We start from the raw sequence: 20,405 nt of genomic DNA, 5'->3' as shown, positions 1-20,405 counted from the left end.
TGGCAGGCCACCTCCTCTCTACTTCCTGCCGCCAGAGGCTCCGGGTTCACTTCCGGCGTGCCTACGCCTCCTCTTGCGCTCTCCTGTTAATGGCGGGCGGTAGCCGCTGAGGGGGTTGCAGATAACCGCTTCCCACACCGGGAAAGTCTCCCCTGCCTCCCACTTTCTGCTCGCCGCCAGCGCCGGAGCTCGCCAGCATGTCTGTGGTACCGCCCAATCGCTCGCAGACCGGCTGGCCCCGGGGGGTCACTCAGTTCGGCAACAAGTACATCCAGCAGACCAAGCCCCTCACCCTGGAGCGCACCATCAATCTGTAAGTGCGGGGCGGCCTTGGCGGGCATTTCTCTCGTGAGCGCTCCTACAGACTCTCCCGCGCGTCCCCGGCTTTTCGGCGTGCTTCACGCCTCCGCACCTCCCAACCTCCAACTCCCGCTGGCGGATGCGCGCCTTCCTCGCTCCCTCAGGCCCCTTTCTCATCCTCCTGCCTTCGGGAGTTAGAGTCCTTTTCTGAAAGGAAGGCTTGTTCCCATCCTATGTATTCGGTCATAATGGGGAAAAACGGAGTTTGCTTTTAACTCATCCTTTCCCCACCTCTCCAGAGGTAACCAACTTCAAAATGTGTGTGTGTGTTTTATCCTTCCAGTGAAATGTTTATGCTTTGGCATCACGTATATGGTATTGCTTTGTGATTGTTGATGTGATACGAATGGTATAACCTAGTATCATTTTTGCACATTTCACTCTGACAGTAAGCTTTCGAGATCCAGCTTAATGCCTAGGTCTAGTTTTTTTCCTTTTAATTGCTACTTAAATATTTCAGTTTATGAATACAACACATGTTATTCATGTGCTCAGGGCTGTCTGCCCTGCCCCATACCTTATGCCTTCGTGTCGTCTGATGATGTCTTAACGCCAGCATCCCAGGCACCCCAAGTAGGCCCCTCCTTGGGAGTAAGGATGCTGCTATGGTTGGGCTTTCAGACTGGAGGGAACCAGAATGTTTGTACCAGAAAACCCATTGTGGGCTGTGTTTTATTTTCAACACCTTTCCGTTTCAACACTTGAAACCGTTGCATTTCAAGGTCACTCTTAGCAGCAGACTCGCTGTAGCAGGTAATTGACGTTTGAGGTGTCTGAAGAAATTGTCAGTAATGCTTTTTAAAATCGTGTCTGAGGATTTGTTTTCGAGGCAACGTGGTGCCTCTATTTTCCTGATGGAGGAAAGTGGCCAGTGTATGCCAGTCTGTGTACAAGTGCAAGGATTTGGTGGTATTGATGTTTTCGTAAGGCAGTTTAGGTGTTTCTCTTGTTTTATATTAAAATAAATGGACGTTCTCTCTCCGTCCCCCAACCAAAAGTGATTTGAAGTTGAAAAGATGGTTAACATTGTTTTATTTTGTAAAATGTGTTGGCTTGGAAATTTAGATGATGGAAATGCTGGGTTTATAAAATCTGGAATTAGTCGATAGTTGTGTGTATAAGAGTCCTCAGGAGTGGCGGCTCAAGACTGTAATCCCAGCACCTTGGGAGGCCGAGGTGGGAGGATCACTTGAGGCCGGGAGTTGTAGACAAGTCTGGGCAACATAGGCTGTCTCTACAAAAATGCTTTTAAAAATTAAGAAAAAAATCCATCAAATGGTAAAGGCAAATGTTATCCTTTTTAAAAGTATGAAAGCATAGCTTCTGGGTTACTTTCAGTGGTGATTAGAGCTAAAACCCACAGTCTTTTCTTGTTTTGTCTTGATTACTGAATTAATTTGCATCAAGCCATTATGTAGAATTAACTTGGCAAAATAGTTAGCTTTCAGCAAGATTTTAATCTTCGCTCTATTAAAATTATGGTTGATTTACAGTACATTTCTTCTCCTGTATAAATATAAATATTCAGAAATAATCATTGTGTTGTGAACTTAAGTTCACTTGAGTTAATATTAAGTTGAAAACAAATGCACTCTCCCCAGTATATTTTCTTTCAGGAAATATTGCATGAATGCCTACTTTGTGCCAGGCACCGTGCACAATACTGGATATACAGTGGTGAGGAAGTAAGGTGTAGCCCCTGCTTTATGAAGCTTACAGTATGATGAGAACAATATGTATGTCTGGGCTGGCACTCTGATTTCACAGGTGAAAATTCTAACATTTCATCTTGACATCTCTTTACTGATCTATTGGAGCTGGCTCTTGCAACAGAGATGTGTAATGGCTATCCTTAATTCTTTCTAACTCAGGTTGTGAGAATTAAATGTTAATATATGTAAAGCGTTTAAAAAAATTGCCTGGCACATCGTGCTGTGTAGCATATCTGCTGCTGCTATGGATGATGGTGTTAGATTTAGCATTGGGTCTACTGGGGACGTTCTTTAAATCTTTAAAGCATCCTTGAAATGGTATATTTTAATTGTTTTATAGCTTTTTCATATGCCTAGAACTTGGCTTCTGGAATTAAAGTAATTTTTAAAGTTTTGGCAGCCTTGATTTGTTCCCCTTTCAAGAATGGCTGAGTGTAGTAGATGCCATAATGTTGACTATTAATGTCAAGGGCTTTTGGTAGAATAGATACTATAGGTGGGCAAATGTGGCCTAAATTCTTACTCAAAGGCTTCTTGCTGTAAGGCTTTAATTAAGGGCGTACGACATATAAGTATGGAATTTTTAAGTATCTTTAAAGAAAAATTTGATCCTTATTAGGCAAGATGAAAACTGTCTTTAACAGTTTGAGCCATATTTTAAATTCTTGGTAAAGAGGTGGGTAGAAGATTCAGATGAGGAGAAGGAAACAATAAGGAGACTGAATAGAATAAATGCCCAAGGCTAGTAAATAGGTTTAGAGGACGAAAAGAGAAAGTAGAAGAGTTGCTGTGAAAAGGAAAGGCTGTGGTGCAAGAAAAATCTGAGGATAGTTGACTGAGAGAAATAGAAAATAACTGGAGGGATGTTGATGAAAAGTGGTGGCTTAGTTTTAGAAAAAAGAGATTGGCCATTAGCACCCATAATTAAAACTTTCTGATTAGATTAGTAGTCAGAGGAATGCAGGGGGACATTAATTATTAGCCAAATTGGTCTTGTTGGAATAGCAGCCATGGTCTAAAACCAGAAGATTATTAATGTTCAGATAACCATTTCTCTAAGCATTTAAGGATAGTGTTATCTACACTTGAAAGTTAAAGTATGGAGGAGCAGCTTGATCTCATGGAAGCTCTGGCTTTAAGAGTCCAGAGACCAAGATTCCAATCTCTACTGTCTCATTAACTTTAGTTATGTAACTGTACAAATCCTGTGTCTCTGAGTACAACATATGCACTTTTTTTTGTACTGTGGTTTCTTTATGCTAATGTCTGTCATGGTAAATTATATTCTTCAGTTCTCATGTTAGATGTTTGTCTTTGGATCACAGGTACCCTCTTACCAATTATACTTTTGGTACAAAAGAGCCCCTCTATGAGAAGGACAGCTCTGTGGCAGCCAGATTTCAGCGCATGAGGGAAGAATTTGATAAAATTGGAATGAGGAGGACTGTAGAAGGGGTTCTGATTGTACATGAGCACCGGCTACCCCATGTGTTACTGCTACAGCTGGGAACAACTTTCTTCAAACTGTAAGTAGTGTTGGAAATTAACAGCAAGACAGGTTTTAGTAGGATTGCTGTTTATGCAGCTGTGGACTACAATTTTAGCCCTCGGTCATTTATTTCAACAAACACTGCTGTTAATGATGTCTTTAGAAAGAGAAAATCACGAGTAATTTTTCTCCATTGCGGTGCTCATTTATTTTCCTAACTAGTAATCTGCGTGTTTCTATATGTTGTCGATGTTAGTGATTGAGCTTGGTAGAAACCCTGTGGAATAGTTGAGTTCAAGATCAATGTCTAGATGTCATTGTAGCATCACCAAGAACAATTGATATTTCTTTCTTGGTATGATTTGCGTTTCCTATTCTTAAGATGACTTAGGTTTTTGTGAATAACAGTTTATTTTTTTGTCATTTAAGCTCCTGCATCTCTCAAACATTTGATCCACAACTATTTGACTAGATTATACCAAAAAGAAAGGTCTCCAATACTTAGATGGCGCTCTTGAAAAAGTGTCCCATTGTTTAGGCCTAAAGAATATGATCCATTCCTCTCTGGGCATTTCTAGACTCCATTATCATCAGATAGCTGCCAGAGACGAGATTGGGATGGACTGGTGGTTAGCAATTTTGTTTATGTTTGTGCTATGTTATATATTCTGTTGGTTTAAAACTAGGGTTTATGTGATGGGTACATATGGACATAAAGTTGGAAAAAATGAACACTGTATACTCCAAAGGTGGGGAGGGGGAGGGAGAGGTGAGGGTTGAAATACTTCCTGTTAGATGTTATGTTCACTGTTTTGGTGATGGGTTCACTAGAAGCCTAAACCTTACCATTACACAATATACCTATGTAATAAACTTGTACATGTACCCCTTAAATCGACAATAAAATAAAAATAAATATATATAAAGAGGAAAAAAACCTAGGGTTTGTATACTGTTAGTCTGGGGAATTGACATGAATTCAAACATATTCTCCCCCTTCACTTTGATACTTGTTTTGATTGCCTTATTACACTGAAATATGTTACTTAGTGACTTGATAGACATAACATTTATTGTGTTCTTTGTTATCTCGAAATTGCATTAAGTTGAAAGCTGAAATTCTTAACTTTTATACAGACCTGGTGGTGAACTTAACCCAGGAGAAGATGAAGTTGAAGGACTAAAACGCTTAATGACAGAGGTATTTTTCTGTTTAACCTAACTTTGCATACCATCAACTTAATAGTTAATTTGGCTTTTAATGTCTTGTAAAAAGGATGTTTATTTTGGAATACTGAGTTTTCAATAAATACAACTTAAACCCCAGAATGTTAGTATAATGTTGATTTTTTTTTACAAGTTGAACTTACACTTACTTCAATTTTTAAAATGTTAAACTGTGTCACAGCAATGATAAAAACTGACATTTAAGTATTACTGTGCTAGACACTGTTCTAAGTGCTTTACATGTGCTAATTCCTTTAATCACCACAACTCTAGGAAGCAGATATTATTAAGTTTAAATTACTTCTTGTTATATAGCTAGTGTGTTATAGGGCTAGAGGTTTGAATGCAGGTAGTTTTGTTCAAGAGTAGGCCTCTATGGAATTTTGAAAAGAGAAAGATGCCTGTGTTTTCACTTTTTTCACATATTTTTTAGACTTTGCCCAAATTATTCTACTTTTAAAAAATCATTGTAATGCCTGCATGTAAAGACTTGGGGCCAAATGCATAGATACTGAGGATTTTGAGACTGTAAGTTGTTTTCAATGCTAGTTTTCTTCTTTAACATGCAGTTGCCGCCTGCCCCCTTTATAAAACTCATACATTCTCTGTGCAAAAAGCTTGGCAAACACAGAAAAGCAAAGGAGAAACAAAACTAAAGTCACCTGTAATTCTCCTACTTTTGACCTATTGGTTTGTCTTTCTAGTATTTCTAAAAATGTATTATAACTCTTAAACATTTACTGTGCTTGGACTTCCATTTATGTAATGTCTGGTACAAAGATATAAGTGCAGTAGGATTGAGGGAGTGCAAAATGAGAGACTCACAAAAGCAAAATTTTTGGAAACTGGAAAACAGATGGGCAAATTATAACTAACTTGGCAGAAACCTTAGTCCAACAGACAGGCAGGCAGAATCCAACATTGCAGAGTACCAGAATGACTGAGGAACTGAAGGTGCTAGGTACTTATGAAAGTGGGGGCATGCATGGGTTGAAAACTGGACTGGTTCAATGTATATATGAAGTATATTTATACAGGTTGAGTATTCCCTGAGAGCTTGGGACCAGAAGTGTTTAGCTACTATTTGATAGCACAATAGGGTGACTATAGTCAGTAATCACTTAATTGTAAATTTTAAAATAACTAAAAGAGTATAATTGGATTGTTTGTAACACAAAGGATAAATGCTTGAGGGGGTGGATACCCTGTTCTCCATGATGTGAATATTACGCATTGCATGTGTATATCAAAACATCTTGTGTACCCCATACATATATACATCTGCTATATATGCAAAAAAATTTTAAAAACAGTGATTAGGATTTGGGATTTTTTTTCAGGTTTTGGAATATTTGCATTATGCTTACCAGTTAAGCATCCCATATACAAAACTTGAAATGCTCCAGTGACCATTTCCTTTTTTTTTTTTTTTTTTCTTCTTGAGACGAAGTCTCTCTCTTGTCACCCAGGCTGGAGTGCAATGGTGTAATCTCGGCTCACTGTAACCTCCACCTCCCGGGTTTAAGCGATTCTCCTGCCTTACCCTCCCCAGTAGATGGAATTATAGGCACCTGCCACCATGCCTGGTTAATTTTTGTAGTTTTAGTGGAGACGGGGTTTCACCATGTTGGCTAGGCTGGTCTGGAACTCCTGACCTCAGGTGATCCGCCTTCCTTGGCCTTCCAAAGTGCTGGGATTACAGGCGTGCGCCACCACACCCGGCCTGAGCATTTCCTTTGAACATCATTTCAGTGCTCAAAAAGTTTGAGATTTTGGAGTTTCAGACTGGGATGTTCAATCTGTGTATCTAGATTGTCTTCCCCACTCTGTAATTAGGCAAAGACTGGCTGATGATTGATTCTCTGTAGTAATTGAATCAGAGAACAGCTAGCAATGAAAAAAGTTTAGGGGATGGGGAAGAATAAGCAAGAGTTCCCATTCTGAATAGTCAGACTCTTGGACTTCTATTAGGCTGACAGGATGTTAACAACTGGGCTTATTTAAAAAAAAATTTTCTTGAGTCAGAGTTTTGCTCTTGTTGCCCAGGCTGGGGTGCAGTGGTGTGATATCCAATGTGAGCAATGGTCGCTCACAGCAACCTCTGCCTCCTGGGTTCAAGCGATTCTCCTGCCTCAGCCTCCAGAGTAGCTGGGATTACAGGTGCCCACTGCCATACCCAGCTAATTTTTGTATTTTTAGTAGAGATGGGGTTTCACCATGTTGGCCAGGCTGGTCTCAAACTCCTGACTTCAGGTGATTTGCCTGCTTTGGCCTCCCAGAGTGCTGGGATTATAGATGTGAGTCACCGTGCGCGGTCTAAGCTTATTTATTTTTTTTAGAGACAGGGTCTCTGTTCCTCAGGCTGGAGGACGGTGGTGTGATCATAGCTCACTGTAACCACAAACTCCTGGGCTCAAGCAATCTTCCTGCCTCAGCTTCCTGAGTAGCTAGGACTGCAGGTATGTGCCATGATGCCTGGCTAATTAAAAAAAATTTTTTTATAGAGATGAGATCTTGCTATGTTGCCCAGGCTGGTCACAAACTCCTGGCCTGAAGCAGTCCTCCCATCTCAGCCTCCCAAAGCATTGGGATTACATGCATGAGCCACCAGGCCCAGCCAACAATTAGATTTATATATCCCAGGCTGAGGGTTGGAAATCTTGTTTCTGGGAAAAGTGACCAGTCCAAGAAAAACTTCAGATACTGCCATTTTGGAGCTGTCTTAGTCTGTTTAATATTGCTATAACAGAATACCTGAGGCTGGGTAATTTATAAAGAAAAAGATTTATTTGGCTCACCAGTTGCGGTGGCAAGATTGGGTAGCTGGCGAGGGCTTCGTGCTGCTTCCACTCATGGTAGAAAGCAAAATGGGAGTGGGCATGTGCAAAGAGATGACATGGCAAGGGAGGAAGCAAGAGTGAATCCGGGAAGCTACACTCTTGAACAACCCAGTCTCCAGGGAACTAATCCATTCCTGATGGCAGAAGGGTATTAAAACTATTAATGAAGGGTCCACCTCCATGACTTAAACACCTTCCACTAGGCCCTGCCTGCCAACACTGTCACATTGGGGATCAGATTTCAGCATGAGTTTGGGGGCAGGGAGACAAACCATATCCAAAACAAAGCAAGAATTTTCTATAGAAATAATGTAGTCCTGGACCGGGCACAGTGGCTTACATCTGTAATCCCAGCACTTTGAGAGGCCGAGGTGGGTGGATCACGAGGTCAGGAGTTAGAGACAGCCTGACCAACATGGTGAAACCCCGTCTCTACTAAAATAAAAAAAAATTAGCCGGGCGTGGTGGCGGGCGCCTGTAATCCCAGCTACTCAGGAGGCTGAGGCAGAAGAATCAGTTGAACCCAGGAGGTGGAGGTTGCGGTGAGCCGAGATTGCGCCACTGCACAGCACCCTGGGCAACAGAGCAAGACTTCGTCTACAAAAAAAAAAAGAAAAAAATATTGTAGTCCTGTCACTCATGCACACAGAGGTGACAATTAAGCCTCTTGTTGCTTCTACCTTGTGAGTACACAACCAAATATCACCAGGCTTTTGGAGAAAACTTCTTAACAATAAAGAGATCAAAAGAAGCAAAAGGACCTTAACAGAAGCAGTAAATTCAACCACTGACAAAACTGTGATTAATATTCTTGGTTAAATAAGAGGAGATTTTGCACCTGTGAAACAGTGCTGTTAAAAAGGCATTTTAGCCAACAAAAACCTCATGGATATTTTAAAAAATGTTGGAAGAAATAAAAAATTCAGTAAAAAGTTAAGAGTTTTATTCTACCAGAAAATAGAATGAAAAGATGATAGAATGTAGGTAAGAAAAGATAAAATTAGTGGGTCATTCTAGAAGGACCAATATAAACTACAGATAAATAGAACAGAGTAAAGGAAGAATTAGTAAAGCATAATTGGAGAAAATTTCTCAAACCTCAAAGAGCATGAGTTTTTAGATTGAAAAGGCCTACTGGCCTTGCTTCTATAGTGAATGTTTAAAGATCCATGCAAAGGCATGTCATCATGAAATTTTAGATCCTACAAACAAATAAAAACAAAAAGATCCTAAAAGCTTCCAAAGTGGCAGGTGGAGGATTGGTAAGTAGAGAGGTTAAATGCAAAACATCAAAATCAGAAATTGCATTAAACTCCCCAGAAATAATTCTGGAAGCTAAAGGATGGTGGAGTGTTGTCTTTGTGATTTTGAGAGACTATGATCTCTGTCCAAGAATTTTCTAATCAAACTATAAATCAAATGTGTGGGTAAAAGTTATTTCTGGACATGCAGAGTTTCAAAAAGTTTTATCTCTTGTACCTTTTCTCAGGAAGCTACTAGAGGGTGTTCACCCCCAAACTGGAATAAAATAAGAAGATAGAGAATTTAGAAATATTAAGATCTAACAACATAGGAGAGAGACCAAGAGAAACCCTAGGACTCCAGCTGGGAAGCAGGGTTGAGACTATCAAGTACAGATTACAGCAGGATGATAGAAAAAACGTGTCTTAGGCTGGGTGTGGTGGCTCATGCCTGCAATTTCAGCACTTAGGGAGGCCAAGATGGGCAGATCACTTGAGCCTAGGAGTTTGAGACCAGCCTTGGCAACATGGCAAAAAATTAGCCTGGTGTGGTGGCTTGCACCTGTAGTCCCAGCTACTCGGGAGGCTGGGGGACAGGGGAGGCTGAGGTGAGGGAAGCACTTCAGCCCATGAGGTGGAGGTTGCAGTGAGTGGAGATCACACCACTGCACTCCAGCGTGGGTGACAGAGTGAGATCTTGTCTTGAAAAAAACAAAAACATGTCTTAGAAAAGATGAAATTAATAGAATAACTGACAATTGATATTTGAATTGAGAAGAAATTTAAATTCTCGTGGAGAATGTGGGAAATGAATTTAGTGATAGCAAAGGAAATGAAAGTTATTAACTAAAGAACAGGAAGATTGAACAAGTGAGGAGATATGGTTACTCTGTTGTGACTAATCTACCTGATCATACTAACTTAAATACTGAATGTTGACTTAACCAAATATTGATAATGGGAAGATGCTGGAAGAAAAAGTATAACTAGGTCATGTGATTTTAATATCTAAATTCTCATTCATAGTAGAGGGTTATAGGCTTTTAAAAAAGTTTTTAAAATGAAAATCTGGTCGCGGTGGCTCACGCCTGTAATCCCAGCACTTTGGGAGGCCGAGGTGGGTGGATCATGAGGTCAAGAGATTGAGACCATCCTGGCCAACATGGTGAAACCCCATTTCTACTAAAAATACAAAAAAGCCGGGTGTGGTGGCAGGCACCTGTGGTCCCAGCTACTCCGGAGGCTGAGGCAGGAGAGTCCCTTGGACCCGGGAGGTGGAGGTTGCAGTGAGCCGAGATTGCACCACTGCACTCCAGCCTGGGCAACAGAGCGAGACTCTGTCTCAGAAAAATAAAATGAAAATGAAAAATCAAGAAACCGTCATAAAAGAATAATTTGGCTGGGCATGGTGGCTCACACCTGTAATCCCAGTGCTTTGTGGGGCTGAGGCCAGAAGATTGCTTGAGGCCAGGAGTTATAGTGAGCCATGATTGCGTCACTGCGCTCCAGCCTGAGTGACAGAGCAAGACCCTATCTCTTAGAAAAATGTGGTTTTGAGGCCCTGCACAGTGGCTCATGCCTGTAAGCCCAGCACTCTGGGAGACTGAGGCGGGCGGATCATCTGAGGTCAGGTGTTTGAGACCAGCCTGAACAACAGGGTGAAACCCCGTCTCTACTAAAAAGACAAAAAATTAGCTGGGCATGGTAGTGTGTGCCTGTAATCCCAGCTACTCACGAGGCTGAGGCAGGAGAATCACTTTAACCTGGGCGGCAGAGGTTGCAGTGAGCCAGGATTGTGCCATTGCACTCCAGCCTGGGCAACGAGCAAAAACTCTGTCTCAAAAAGAAAAAAAAAAAGTTTTGAAAAATATGACTTTACATTGAAGAAACCTGATAAACAGTACCTCAGCCAGGTGATTGATGTTGGCATTAGTGATAAGCCACATTGATGCAGCGTGTACCCTTGATATGATGGTGATGAGAATGGCCCTTTTACCTCTGTATTTTTCTTCCCAAAAGCTCATAACCTCAGTTAATTGAGGGATGTTTTACAAAATACTTGACCAGTGTTCCTCAAAACTATATCAAGATCATCAAAAACAAGGAAAGTATGAAAAGCTGTCACAATGTAGAGGAACCTCGGAAGAAATGAAGATTAAGTGTAATATGGCATCTTAGATGGGATCCTGGGACTGAAAAATGAAAAAGGACATTAGGTTAAAGATTACGGATATCTGAATAATACATGGACTTCAGTTAATAACCTTGTCTTGGTATTGGTTGATTAGTTTGACAAATGTGCCTTACTAATGTGAGATGTTAACAATAGGGGAAACTGGGTGTGGGGTATATGGGAAGTCTCTGCTCAAGTTTTGCAAGTTTTCTGTAAATCTAAAACTACCCTAAAATAAACCGTTTATTTAAGACCAAGAAGAATGCTTTAAAAATAGAAGCAAACGGGAAAAACAACCAAGAGTTGAAAGTTATAGCCAGTGGGAATGGGTGAAGCAGGACAGAGAACTGCAGTTTCTCACCATGAACATTGTGGAACTGTTTTTGGCAACTTAAAATATATAGAGTATGACTTTGATTAAAATAAGTTTAATGTTCTGCTATACAAATTAATAAAAATGAAAGTTGAATTTTGAACACAGTTTTTATGTTAATACTAGCTTGCCAATTTTGAACTAATATTGTATGTCTTGGGCAGAGCGACATCTATAACAACAGATTATAGAGATGAAGTCTATATGGAAGGCATATTATCCCTTTGTCTCTATTAGGAGCACTGCTAAGAATTTTCTTTTCACTGAAGAAGGGGATTCGTGAGTACATATATTTAGTTGTTCACTGGCTGTCTTATTTCTTTTTGACAGATACTGGGTCGTCAGGATGGAGTTTTGCAAGACTGGGTCATTGACGACTGCATTGGTAACTGGTGGAGACCAAATTTTGAACCTCCTCAGGTTAGTGTTCAGTTATATTTGCTAGGCATTTTGGAAGCAGAAAGCTCATTTAATTCTAGCCACTTTAAAAAAGATTAAAGTAGAATTTGACTTGAAATTTTCTTTTCTTCCCTCCTTAATTTAAATTACAAAATTAAGCCAAGCACTTCTTATTTTAAAGGAAAATGTAAAACAAATACAAGGCTGGGCGAGGTGGCTCATGCCTGTAATCCCAGCACTTTGGGAGGCCAAGGTGGGTGGATCACCTGTTGAGGTCAGGAGTTTGAGACCAGCCTGGCCAACATGGCGAAACCCCATCTCTACTAAAAAATATAAAAATGAGCCGGGTTTGGTGGTACAAACCTGTAATCCCAGCTACTCAGGAGGCTGAGGCAGGAGAATTGCTTGAACCTGGGAGGCAGAAGTTGCAGCGAACCGAGATCGTGTCGCTGCACTCCAGCCTGGACAACAGAGCGAGACTCCTTCTCAAAATAAATAAATAAATAGAACAAATACGAAAGAAGAGAGAATGGTAAAAGTGAATGACTTGCGTTACGGTAAAAGTGAATGACTTGCGTTACCCGTTATCTGCCTTTAACAGTTAGCACATCACAGCCCCTTGTTCCACCGCACCATTCTCCTGCCCTTATCTTGGATTATTTTGAAGCGTATCCTAGCTATTCATTTCAATTGTAAATATTTCATTGTGAATCATAAAAGATAAGGATCTCTTTAAAAACAACCGTAGTTCTGTCATTATCATACTAAAACAATTCCATATTATTGTCAAATATATAGTCACTGTTCACATATCCTGATTATTTCAATTTTCTTTTTATAATTTGTTTGGATTAGGATAGTCTCTCAAGTCTCTTTTACACAGTTGGCACCTTTTTTCCCCTTGTATTTTATTTGTTAATGAAAATAGGCTAATGTTTCCATTCCGATTGCATTCCCCTGTTGTTGTTGAATATGTAGTTATTTCCCCTGTGTGTCATGCAAATTGATAGTTAGATTGAGAAATTGTATTCAGGCTCAGTTAATTTGGGGAGGGGTAACAAGGCTTGTGTAGGTGGTATGTTATCTATTGCTGCATAACAAATTACCTCAAAATTTAGCAGCCTTTCGGCCTCTGGGAGTTGCTTAGGGTGGTTCTGGCTTAGGCTCTCTCATGAAGTTACAGTCAAGTTGTCAGTTGGGACTGCATCATAAGGCAGAACTGGGGTTAAAGTATCTGATCTCGAGCTTACACTTGTGTGTTAGCAGACTTCTCGGTTTCATCTGGGCTGTTAGACTAAAGCTTTGCTTCAGGTGTTGCTGGCTGTTGTCTCAAGGTCTCCCTCAGTTCCTTGCCATGAGAACATCTCTAAAAGGACAACTCTCAGGCAGCTGGCTTCCCCCAGGCTGTGTGATCCAAGAGATAGTGAGAGACAGAGTGCTAGAGGAGTGCCCAAGTAGGAACACTTAGTCTGCGATAACCTAATCTTGGCAGTGGCATACCATCACTTCTGCAGTATGTTGTTGGTCACACAAGCCAACCCTGGTACACTGTAGGAGGGACTATACAAAGCAGTGAATACCAGGAGACAGGAGTCATTGGGGGTCATCTTACAGCAGTCTACCACAAGTGGTATAGTGTACTTCCATCAGGAATTTAAAAATATTTGGTTGTCTCTTTTTATAATGTTAGCAGCTCATTGATGATCATTTCCTGGTCTATGAATTCATAAGGGTTGTGATCCTCATGTAAAAAGAAACTTATGTACTACTGAAGTATGTGGTTTGTGTAGAAAAAAATATATATGCTGCTTTTCCTTTACTTAACATTTTTCAGAAGAATGATTTAATTCCTTACCATCATCTAAAGACTTGACTTTATTCAAAAGAGAGGATAAGACCAAGACTTGGGTACAGGCAATTTGAGAGGTGATTCCAGGAAGCAGCAGAATACAGGGAGAGTGAGACCAGAAGCAGCAGAAGTAAGACAGGGCATGTTACTGATCTTTTTACACCTGTGGGCAACTGGGTTTGTTCTGTTAAGGACTGGGAACCATGTGGAATGTACTTCATAATTGTCTGTCAGAAAGATAGATGGCTAGGGACTCCTATCCCCCATGGGATAATGAACTCCCTTGCACTTCCATGTTGAGTCTGATTGCTTGTTGAGACAGTGGCAGCAAACAGGGAACTCTCTGATACCTTTCAAACATAGCTGCCCTGAAATCGGAGGTAGTGTAATGGGGGCACACATACACAAAAAAACATGTTTCATTGACCTTCAAAGGGTCAGTATGATCTTTTGGATTTAAATAATTTGAAATATTTTAATCCACGATAATGAGTGATAATGTTACTGATGCTCAAATATTCCTATTTTTGCTAATGGTGGAACTTCTTAAAGTTGAATCCTGAATTCTTTAGGCAAATTAAAAAGCCCTATGACTTTATAGCTACTTTACATGACAAGATGTTTCAGGTCAAGCGCTGCACAAAATACCAACCAAGCAAAAGACTGTTCTTTTTCTCTTGCTTCTGACTCCCTTGTATGGCAGAGGGACAGGAAGATAGGAGCTGTGGAAGCTGATGCTGGTGTTCACTAAGAATTGCCAGGAACACATCTTGGCTTTAAGGAAGAACAATTTCATATGGAAACAGTGAAGTTACTTGTTCAAAGATACATAGTACAATTATTCTAAACTTTTTTCGGCTTTCTGAACATTCCTTGATCTAATTGAAAAATCCTTAATAGTGACCCCAGTCATTTTCCAGATAACTTTTCTGAATATCCTCACTCATCTCCCCTACCATTGTCCTAGGACAGTTCCCTTCATTCACTAAAGCCTAGAGTTTGCCCTGGTGGTATTCGATATAAGGTAAGTGTATTGATTTATTTAGGAAGCCTAGAGTGTTAGTTAGGTGTCAGTGGAAAAGGAGCCTATCATCTCCCTATCTCAGTCTTTTTGTATAAACTACAGTCGACTTAAACATTAAGACCAGAGAAGAAAGGCTTAAAAAAATAGGAACACGTAGCCTTGACAGCAGAGGAAATTTGGGGAAATGCTACTCATTTTGTTTGGTCATGGTTTGGGAACTTTTGTTGTATGCGATCCACAGATCTCTTAGCTTGTGCTGTTCAAGCCACTTCTCACTTCTCTGCGACTGTTATTGTTATTTCATGACAGTTTAAGGAACCTCCAAAGCCTGGGACAATTGCCTCAATTCATTGTACCCTAGGGATGGCTCTGGTATATAATTATTCTAACTGGAATACTGGTTAGGTGCCAATGAGTAACATAGTGGAAAATAACATAGGCTTTTATAATTAGATAAGAGTTGAATAGATACAGTTAAATCTTGGCTTCACAACTTGGCTGAGTAATCTTGGGAAAGATACTTAGCCTCTCTTAGCCTGCGTTTCTATGTAAATTGAGGATGATGCTAATACCTCCTTTTGGCAGCTTCTGCTTTTATCTCACTTTCCCCTTTTATCTGTTTTCAGCAATTTTAAATTCCCCCGCTCAAATACAACTCCAACAGCAAAAGTAGATTTCTCAGTGTATTGTGGAGAGATTTATACAAGAATTGTATAACCCTTAGACTTTTTTTTTTTGTTCTCTGTGTCAGAATTTTTCCTTCCCGGGTAGCAACTTCCCTCTCTGATTCTCTTCATCCCTTTAAATTCTCTAAATTTCATCGAGTAAAATGGCTTTGGCTTTGCCCATCTGGCAAAACTTCATTTAGACTGCTCTTCTGGTATTCCTGAAGCATGCACCCTGGGATACGGACGGGGAGGTTTGAGGTTGGGCTGGGAGGAGGAGCAAGAAGCATCTTGTCAAATGCCTCACAGGCTATATTTGAATTTTTAATGTAGTAAACAGGTCTACATCAGGATTCTAGACTGTTTAACGTACTGATACATACATATATATGTATATATGATGATGATGATTTTTTTTTTTTTTGACACAGAGTCTCGCTCTGTTGCCCAGGCTGGAGTGCAGTGGCACAGTCTCAGCTCACTGCAAGCTCTGCCTTCTGGGTTCATGCCATTCTGCTGCCTTAACCTCACGAATAGCTGGGACTACAGGTACCTGCCACCATGCCTGGCTAATTTTTTGTATTTTTAGTAGAGACGGGGTTTCACCGTGTTAGCCAGGATGGTCTCAATCTCCTGACCTCATGATCTGCCTGCCTCGGCCTCTCAAAGTGCTAGGATTACAGGCGTGAGCCACAGTGCCCAGCCTATATATATTTTTAAAAAAAAAAAAAACAAAATAGCTTTTAGGCTAGGCATGATGTCTCACACCTGTAATCCCAGCACTTGGGGAGGCCGAGGCAGGCGGATCACCTGAGGTCGGGAGTTCAAGACCAGCCTGGAGAAACCCTGCCTCTACTAATAATACAAAATTAGCCGGGCATGGTGGCGCATGCATGTAATCTCAGCTACTCAGGAGGCTGAGGCAGGAGAATCACTTGAACCCGGCAGGCGGAGGTTACAGTGAGCCGAGATTGCACCATTACACTCCAGCCTGGGCAACGAGAGCGAAACTCTGTCTCAAAAAAAAAAAAGAAAGAAAGAAAAACCAAAAAACAAACAAACAGAAGCCTTTATTAAAGATACTAATTAAATCAGACTTCATTATGTTGTAAGTATCTGAAGCTATAAATCCTGTGACTACATATTTTATCTTGAATGGTTGACTGGTTTACTGCTTGTTATTTTATATGCATTAAAGCATTTATTTACTAGTGTATCTGTTAGATAAGTTCGGTAAAGAGAACAGAAAGTAGTATGCTTCCCCCAACAGTTTATAACTATACTGGGGAGTAAGCATGTAAAGAAATGAAGCCATGGAATACATGTTAAAGTTGTATTCATTTGTAATTTCAGTATCCATATATTCCTGCACATATTACAAAGCCTAAGGAACATAAGAAGTTGTTTCTGGTTCAGCTTCAAGAAAAAGGTAAGTTATTTTGTTTTCGAAGGTAACCATCTAAAAACTTCTGTACAGTAATTTCAAGGATACCTCTATTTGTGTTTTCGCAAAGTTCCTTGAATTTTGGGGTTTATTGTAAAACTAAAAATACATACCATGCTTTTAGTTTAAAATCTGTGACTAGGAAATGTACCTTAAAAGACATAACCAAAATGTGTTAATGAGATTATCTTTTTTCTTAAACTTTTTGTTAAATGTAAAATTGGTAATTAATTTAAAAATGAAATGGAAGCAGTGATTATATAAGAACTTATAATAATGAATTCTGTTTTATTTTAGCCTTGTTTGCAGTCCCTAAAAATTACAAACTGGTAGCTGCACCATTGTTTGAATTGTATGACAATGCACCAGGATATGGACCCATCATTTCTAGTCTCCCTCAGCTGTTGAGCAGGTACAGAAAGTTGAACATTTTTTGGTTCATCCATATTAACTGTAAAATTTAAAATATTCTGAGCCACTTGAGAAGGTATGGTTCATGAATTTTGGTCTTTAAGGAAACTAAGAAAGTAGTCTCCTAGGTCATGTGCAAGCCATAGATGAATTGTGACTAATACCATTCCCAGACTATTAAGTTTCGGCATGACATTCTGGTATTTGTGCAAATGCTCTTCCCTAATTCTGATATTCTCAAGAGTTAAGGTTGATGTCTTTATTCAAAGAAGAGATGGTTAAATAGCAGTCAACAGTGTGTAAATATGAGTGGAGTTGTCTGTATAAAAATGTGGCAAATTGGTTGGATGCAGTGGCTCATGTCTGTAATCCCAGCACTTTGGGAGGCTGAGGTGGGTGTGTCACCAGGTTGGGAGTTCAAGACCAGCTTGGCCAAGATGGTGAAACCTCATCTCTCCTAAAAATACAAAAATTAGCCAGGCATGGTGGCCGGCGCCTGTAATCCCGGCTACTCAGGCTGAGGCAGAGAATTGCTTGAACCCAGGAGGCAGAGGTTGCAGTGAACTGAGATCGTGCAACTACACTCCAGCCTGAGTGACAGAGCGAGACTCCATCTAAAAAAAAAAAAAGGTGGCAAATTGAGTATCTTGGTGTAATATATTCTCTTTCCTTTTTTGAAACTTACTATATTTTGGCCTACATTGAGGCTTGTGGGATTAGGTCCTGAACTTTTACATGGGGTTTGAATCTTTAGGCAGTTAGAGTGATAAGAAATGCAGTTTTTAATTTTTTTAATTTTTTTATTTTTTGAGACGGAGTCTCACTCTGTTGCCCAGGCTGGAGTGCAGTAGCATGATCTCAGCTCACTGCAAGCTCCGCCTCCCGGGTTCACGCCATTCTCCTGCCTCAGCCTCCCGAGTAGCTGAGACTACAGGCGCCGCCACCACACCAGGCTAATTTTTTTTTTGTATTTTAGTAGAGACAGGGTTTCACCGTGTTAGCCAGGATGGTCTTGATCTCCTGACCTCGTGATCTGCCCGTCTCAGCCTCCCAAAGTGCTGTGATTACAGGCGTGAGCCACCGCGCCCGACCGAAATGCAGTTTTTTAAAAACTGACTTGTACTGGTTGAGGTCTCTATTAGAGCCAGCCATCGATAGGAATTGCAGAATAACATGGTGATTATGAATGTAGATTCTGCAGTCAGTGTTTGGATTTGAATCACAATCTCAATACTTGCTGGCAGTGTGACCTTGGAACAAACTATTTTACCTATTTGACTGTTTCTTCATCTGTAAATGGGGATAGTAGTCTCTACTTCAGAGGATTGTGAGGACCAAGTGAAATAATGCATATAAAATGCTTACAACAGTGCCAGTAATCTGGTACGTACTTAATAAATGTTAGTGAAATTGGCCTTTTGTGAAAGCTTATTGAGTACGAAATTGCTCTTTCTACTTCGTCACTAATCAAACTTTATCTTTTGTCACTCCACTTGGGCCTCCTGATAGATTACAAGTTGAAATGCATATGGGGGAAAAAGAGTCGTATTATTTATTCAAACAGCCACTTGCCAAGTGCAGGATCTGTGCTGAGTAGTCAGAGTATAAGGACATGTAGAAACTTTTCCAGCATTAAGGAACTTATTAGTGAATAATTAATCAAATTTATAGTCTTAATTTTTTAATTATAAGTATTCAGCAATGGTGTTTTTAATGCATAAGATGTGACCAGTGAGAGAAAATTGGTGTAGAAAATGCCAAACGTGGTAAAAAGGCATTTGAAGGGGAAAAAAAGAAAATGCCAGACATGTTAAGAGAGGGTAGAAACATCCAGATAAATTTCTTTATCTTACGTGGAAAGTAGTATGTACTGTCTTTAATAAAGGTATTGTTCTTTTTAAAATTCAGGTTCAATTTTATATACAACTGAATTCCTGCGCAGTGGAGAAGTAAAAGAAGCCGCTTGTCTCTGTGAGCACAGCTATATACAGTGTAGAATAAATGTGGTAGAAAAGTTTTTTTGGTTTTATCTCTTTTGCGATCCCTAAATTGCCACCTACTTTCTTTTGTTTGAATAGTAAAATTAATATGAAGAACTAGATAGTGGTGTAAACAAATGTGATAATGTTGATTTACTTTTGGTTCTACTCATACTTTTTGTACAACGTTAAAGAAAATTGACTTTTTATTTTAATTTCTCAGTAAACTTCTAAAATTCTTGTAGGTAAGGATCATTTTTCCCTCCACCTTAGGATGGTGAATGTTACAACACAATGACAGGTTTAGGTCAGTCAAGTTTATTGAACCCTTGCTTTGATACCATTCTTGGGCACATACTCCAAGACTGTATTAGATTTTTATGATGAAGAGCTTCCATTACTTTTGAAAACTGTGTTTGTCTGATTGAGTCCAAGGTGCAACTCCTAAATGAATTGTGTTGCAGAGAACTCCCAATGTAATTCACTGGCCAGTACATTTTATAACCATCCAGGCCTTGGTTTGCAAGCAACAGACCTTAAACGTATAGGAAACTATTAAAAGTGGCTTGATTAGCAATCATAGGAATTGGTGTAAGAAGAGACTCATTTAGAGCTCAGAATTTTCTTCACATAATGGGGGTATTAATTATTTGTGCTGTTGCAAAATTATGTGTCTTAAAGCCATGGTAAAAATAGTGATCTGTGAAGAAAATTTCTAAAATTGGACATATTAGGTTTTGAACTCTGAGATTGCACAAATATTCAATTAACTTGAAGTTATGTACATAGAGAAGAAAATTTGGTTTTAGCAAATGACGGAGCCTTCGAAAATATTTTTGGAATAATGTGAATCAACCAAAAACTGGGGTAAGGCAGAGGACAGATTTTGTCAGGTTAAGAGAAAAATACGAAATTTTAAAAACTTTAAAAAGTACTGATAAATTCAGATCAAATTTGAGGGAATAAAAAATATTAGAGCAAAGGAGTTTGCTGGTTGTGTCGTTATTTAATGATCAAAGTGTAGTGTGTATGCCTTATTATAGACTTGACTGTAGGCTTAATGTAAAAAGGAATCTTGCCAGATGTAGCTACTTAAGGAAAAAAGGGTTTTTAATAGGAATGAACTTTTGATTAGTATGGTACCAGTCACAGGGCTATTTTCCTGAATATTGGGTGATGACAAAGGTATATGATACTTGAGAAAATCAGGCCAAGTGTA

At 39.8% G+C, this 20,405-nt stretch overlaps 1 protein-coding gene across 1 annotated transcript; it reads left to right on the top strand.

The window, feature by feature from the left end:
* The first annotated feature begins 30 nt into the window (after positions 1 to 30).
* On the top strand, positions 31 to 20,171 carry NUDT21 (nudix hydrolase 21). The gene is made up of 7 exons (XM_007993347.3): positions 31 to 313; positions 3,398 to 3,598; positions 4,699 to 4,762; positions 11,746 to 11,835; positions 16,706 to 16,781; positions 17,094 to 17,208; positions 19,116 to 20,171. Exons 1-7 carry the CDS (start codon positions 198 to 200, stop codon positions 19,135 to 19,137), a joined length of 684 nt encoding a protein of 227 aa, XP_007991538.1. The 5' UTR covers positions 31 to 197; the 3' UTR covers positions 19,138 to 20,171.
* The last annotated feature ends 234 nt before the right edge of the window (positions 20,172 to 20,405 follow it).

This window comes from Chlorocebus sabaeus, chromosome 5 (assembly GCF_047675955.1).
Source record: "Chlorocebus sabaeus isolate Y175 chromosome 5, mChlSab1.0.hap1, whole genome shotgun sequence".
In the NCBI taxonomy this organism is placed as follows: domain Eukaryota; kingdom Metazoa; phylum Chordata; class Mammalia; order Primates; family Cercopithecidae; genus Chlorocebus; species Chlorocebus sabaeus.
Note: the sequence above shows the minus strand (reverse complement) of the source record. Positions and strands in the feature narration are given on the sequence as shown.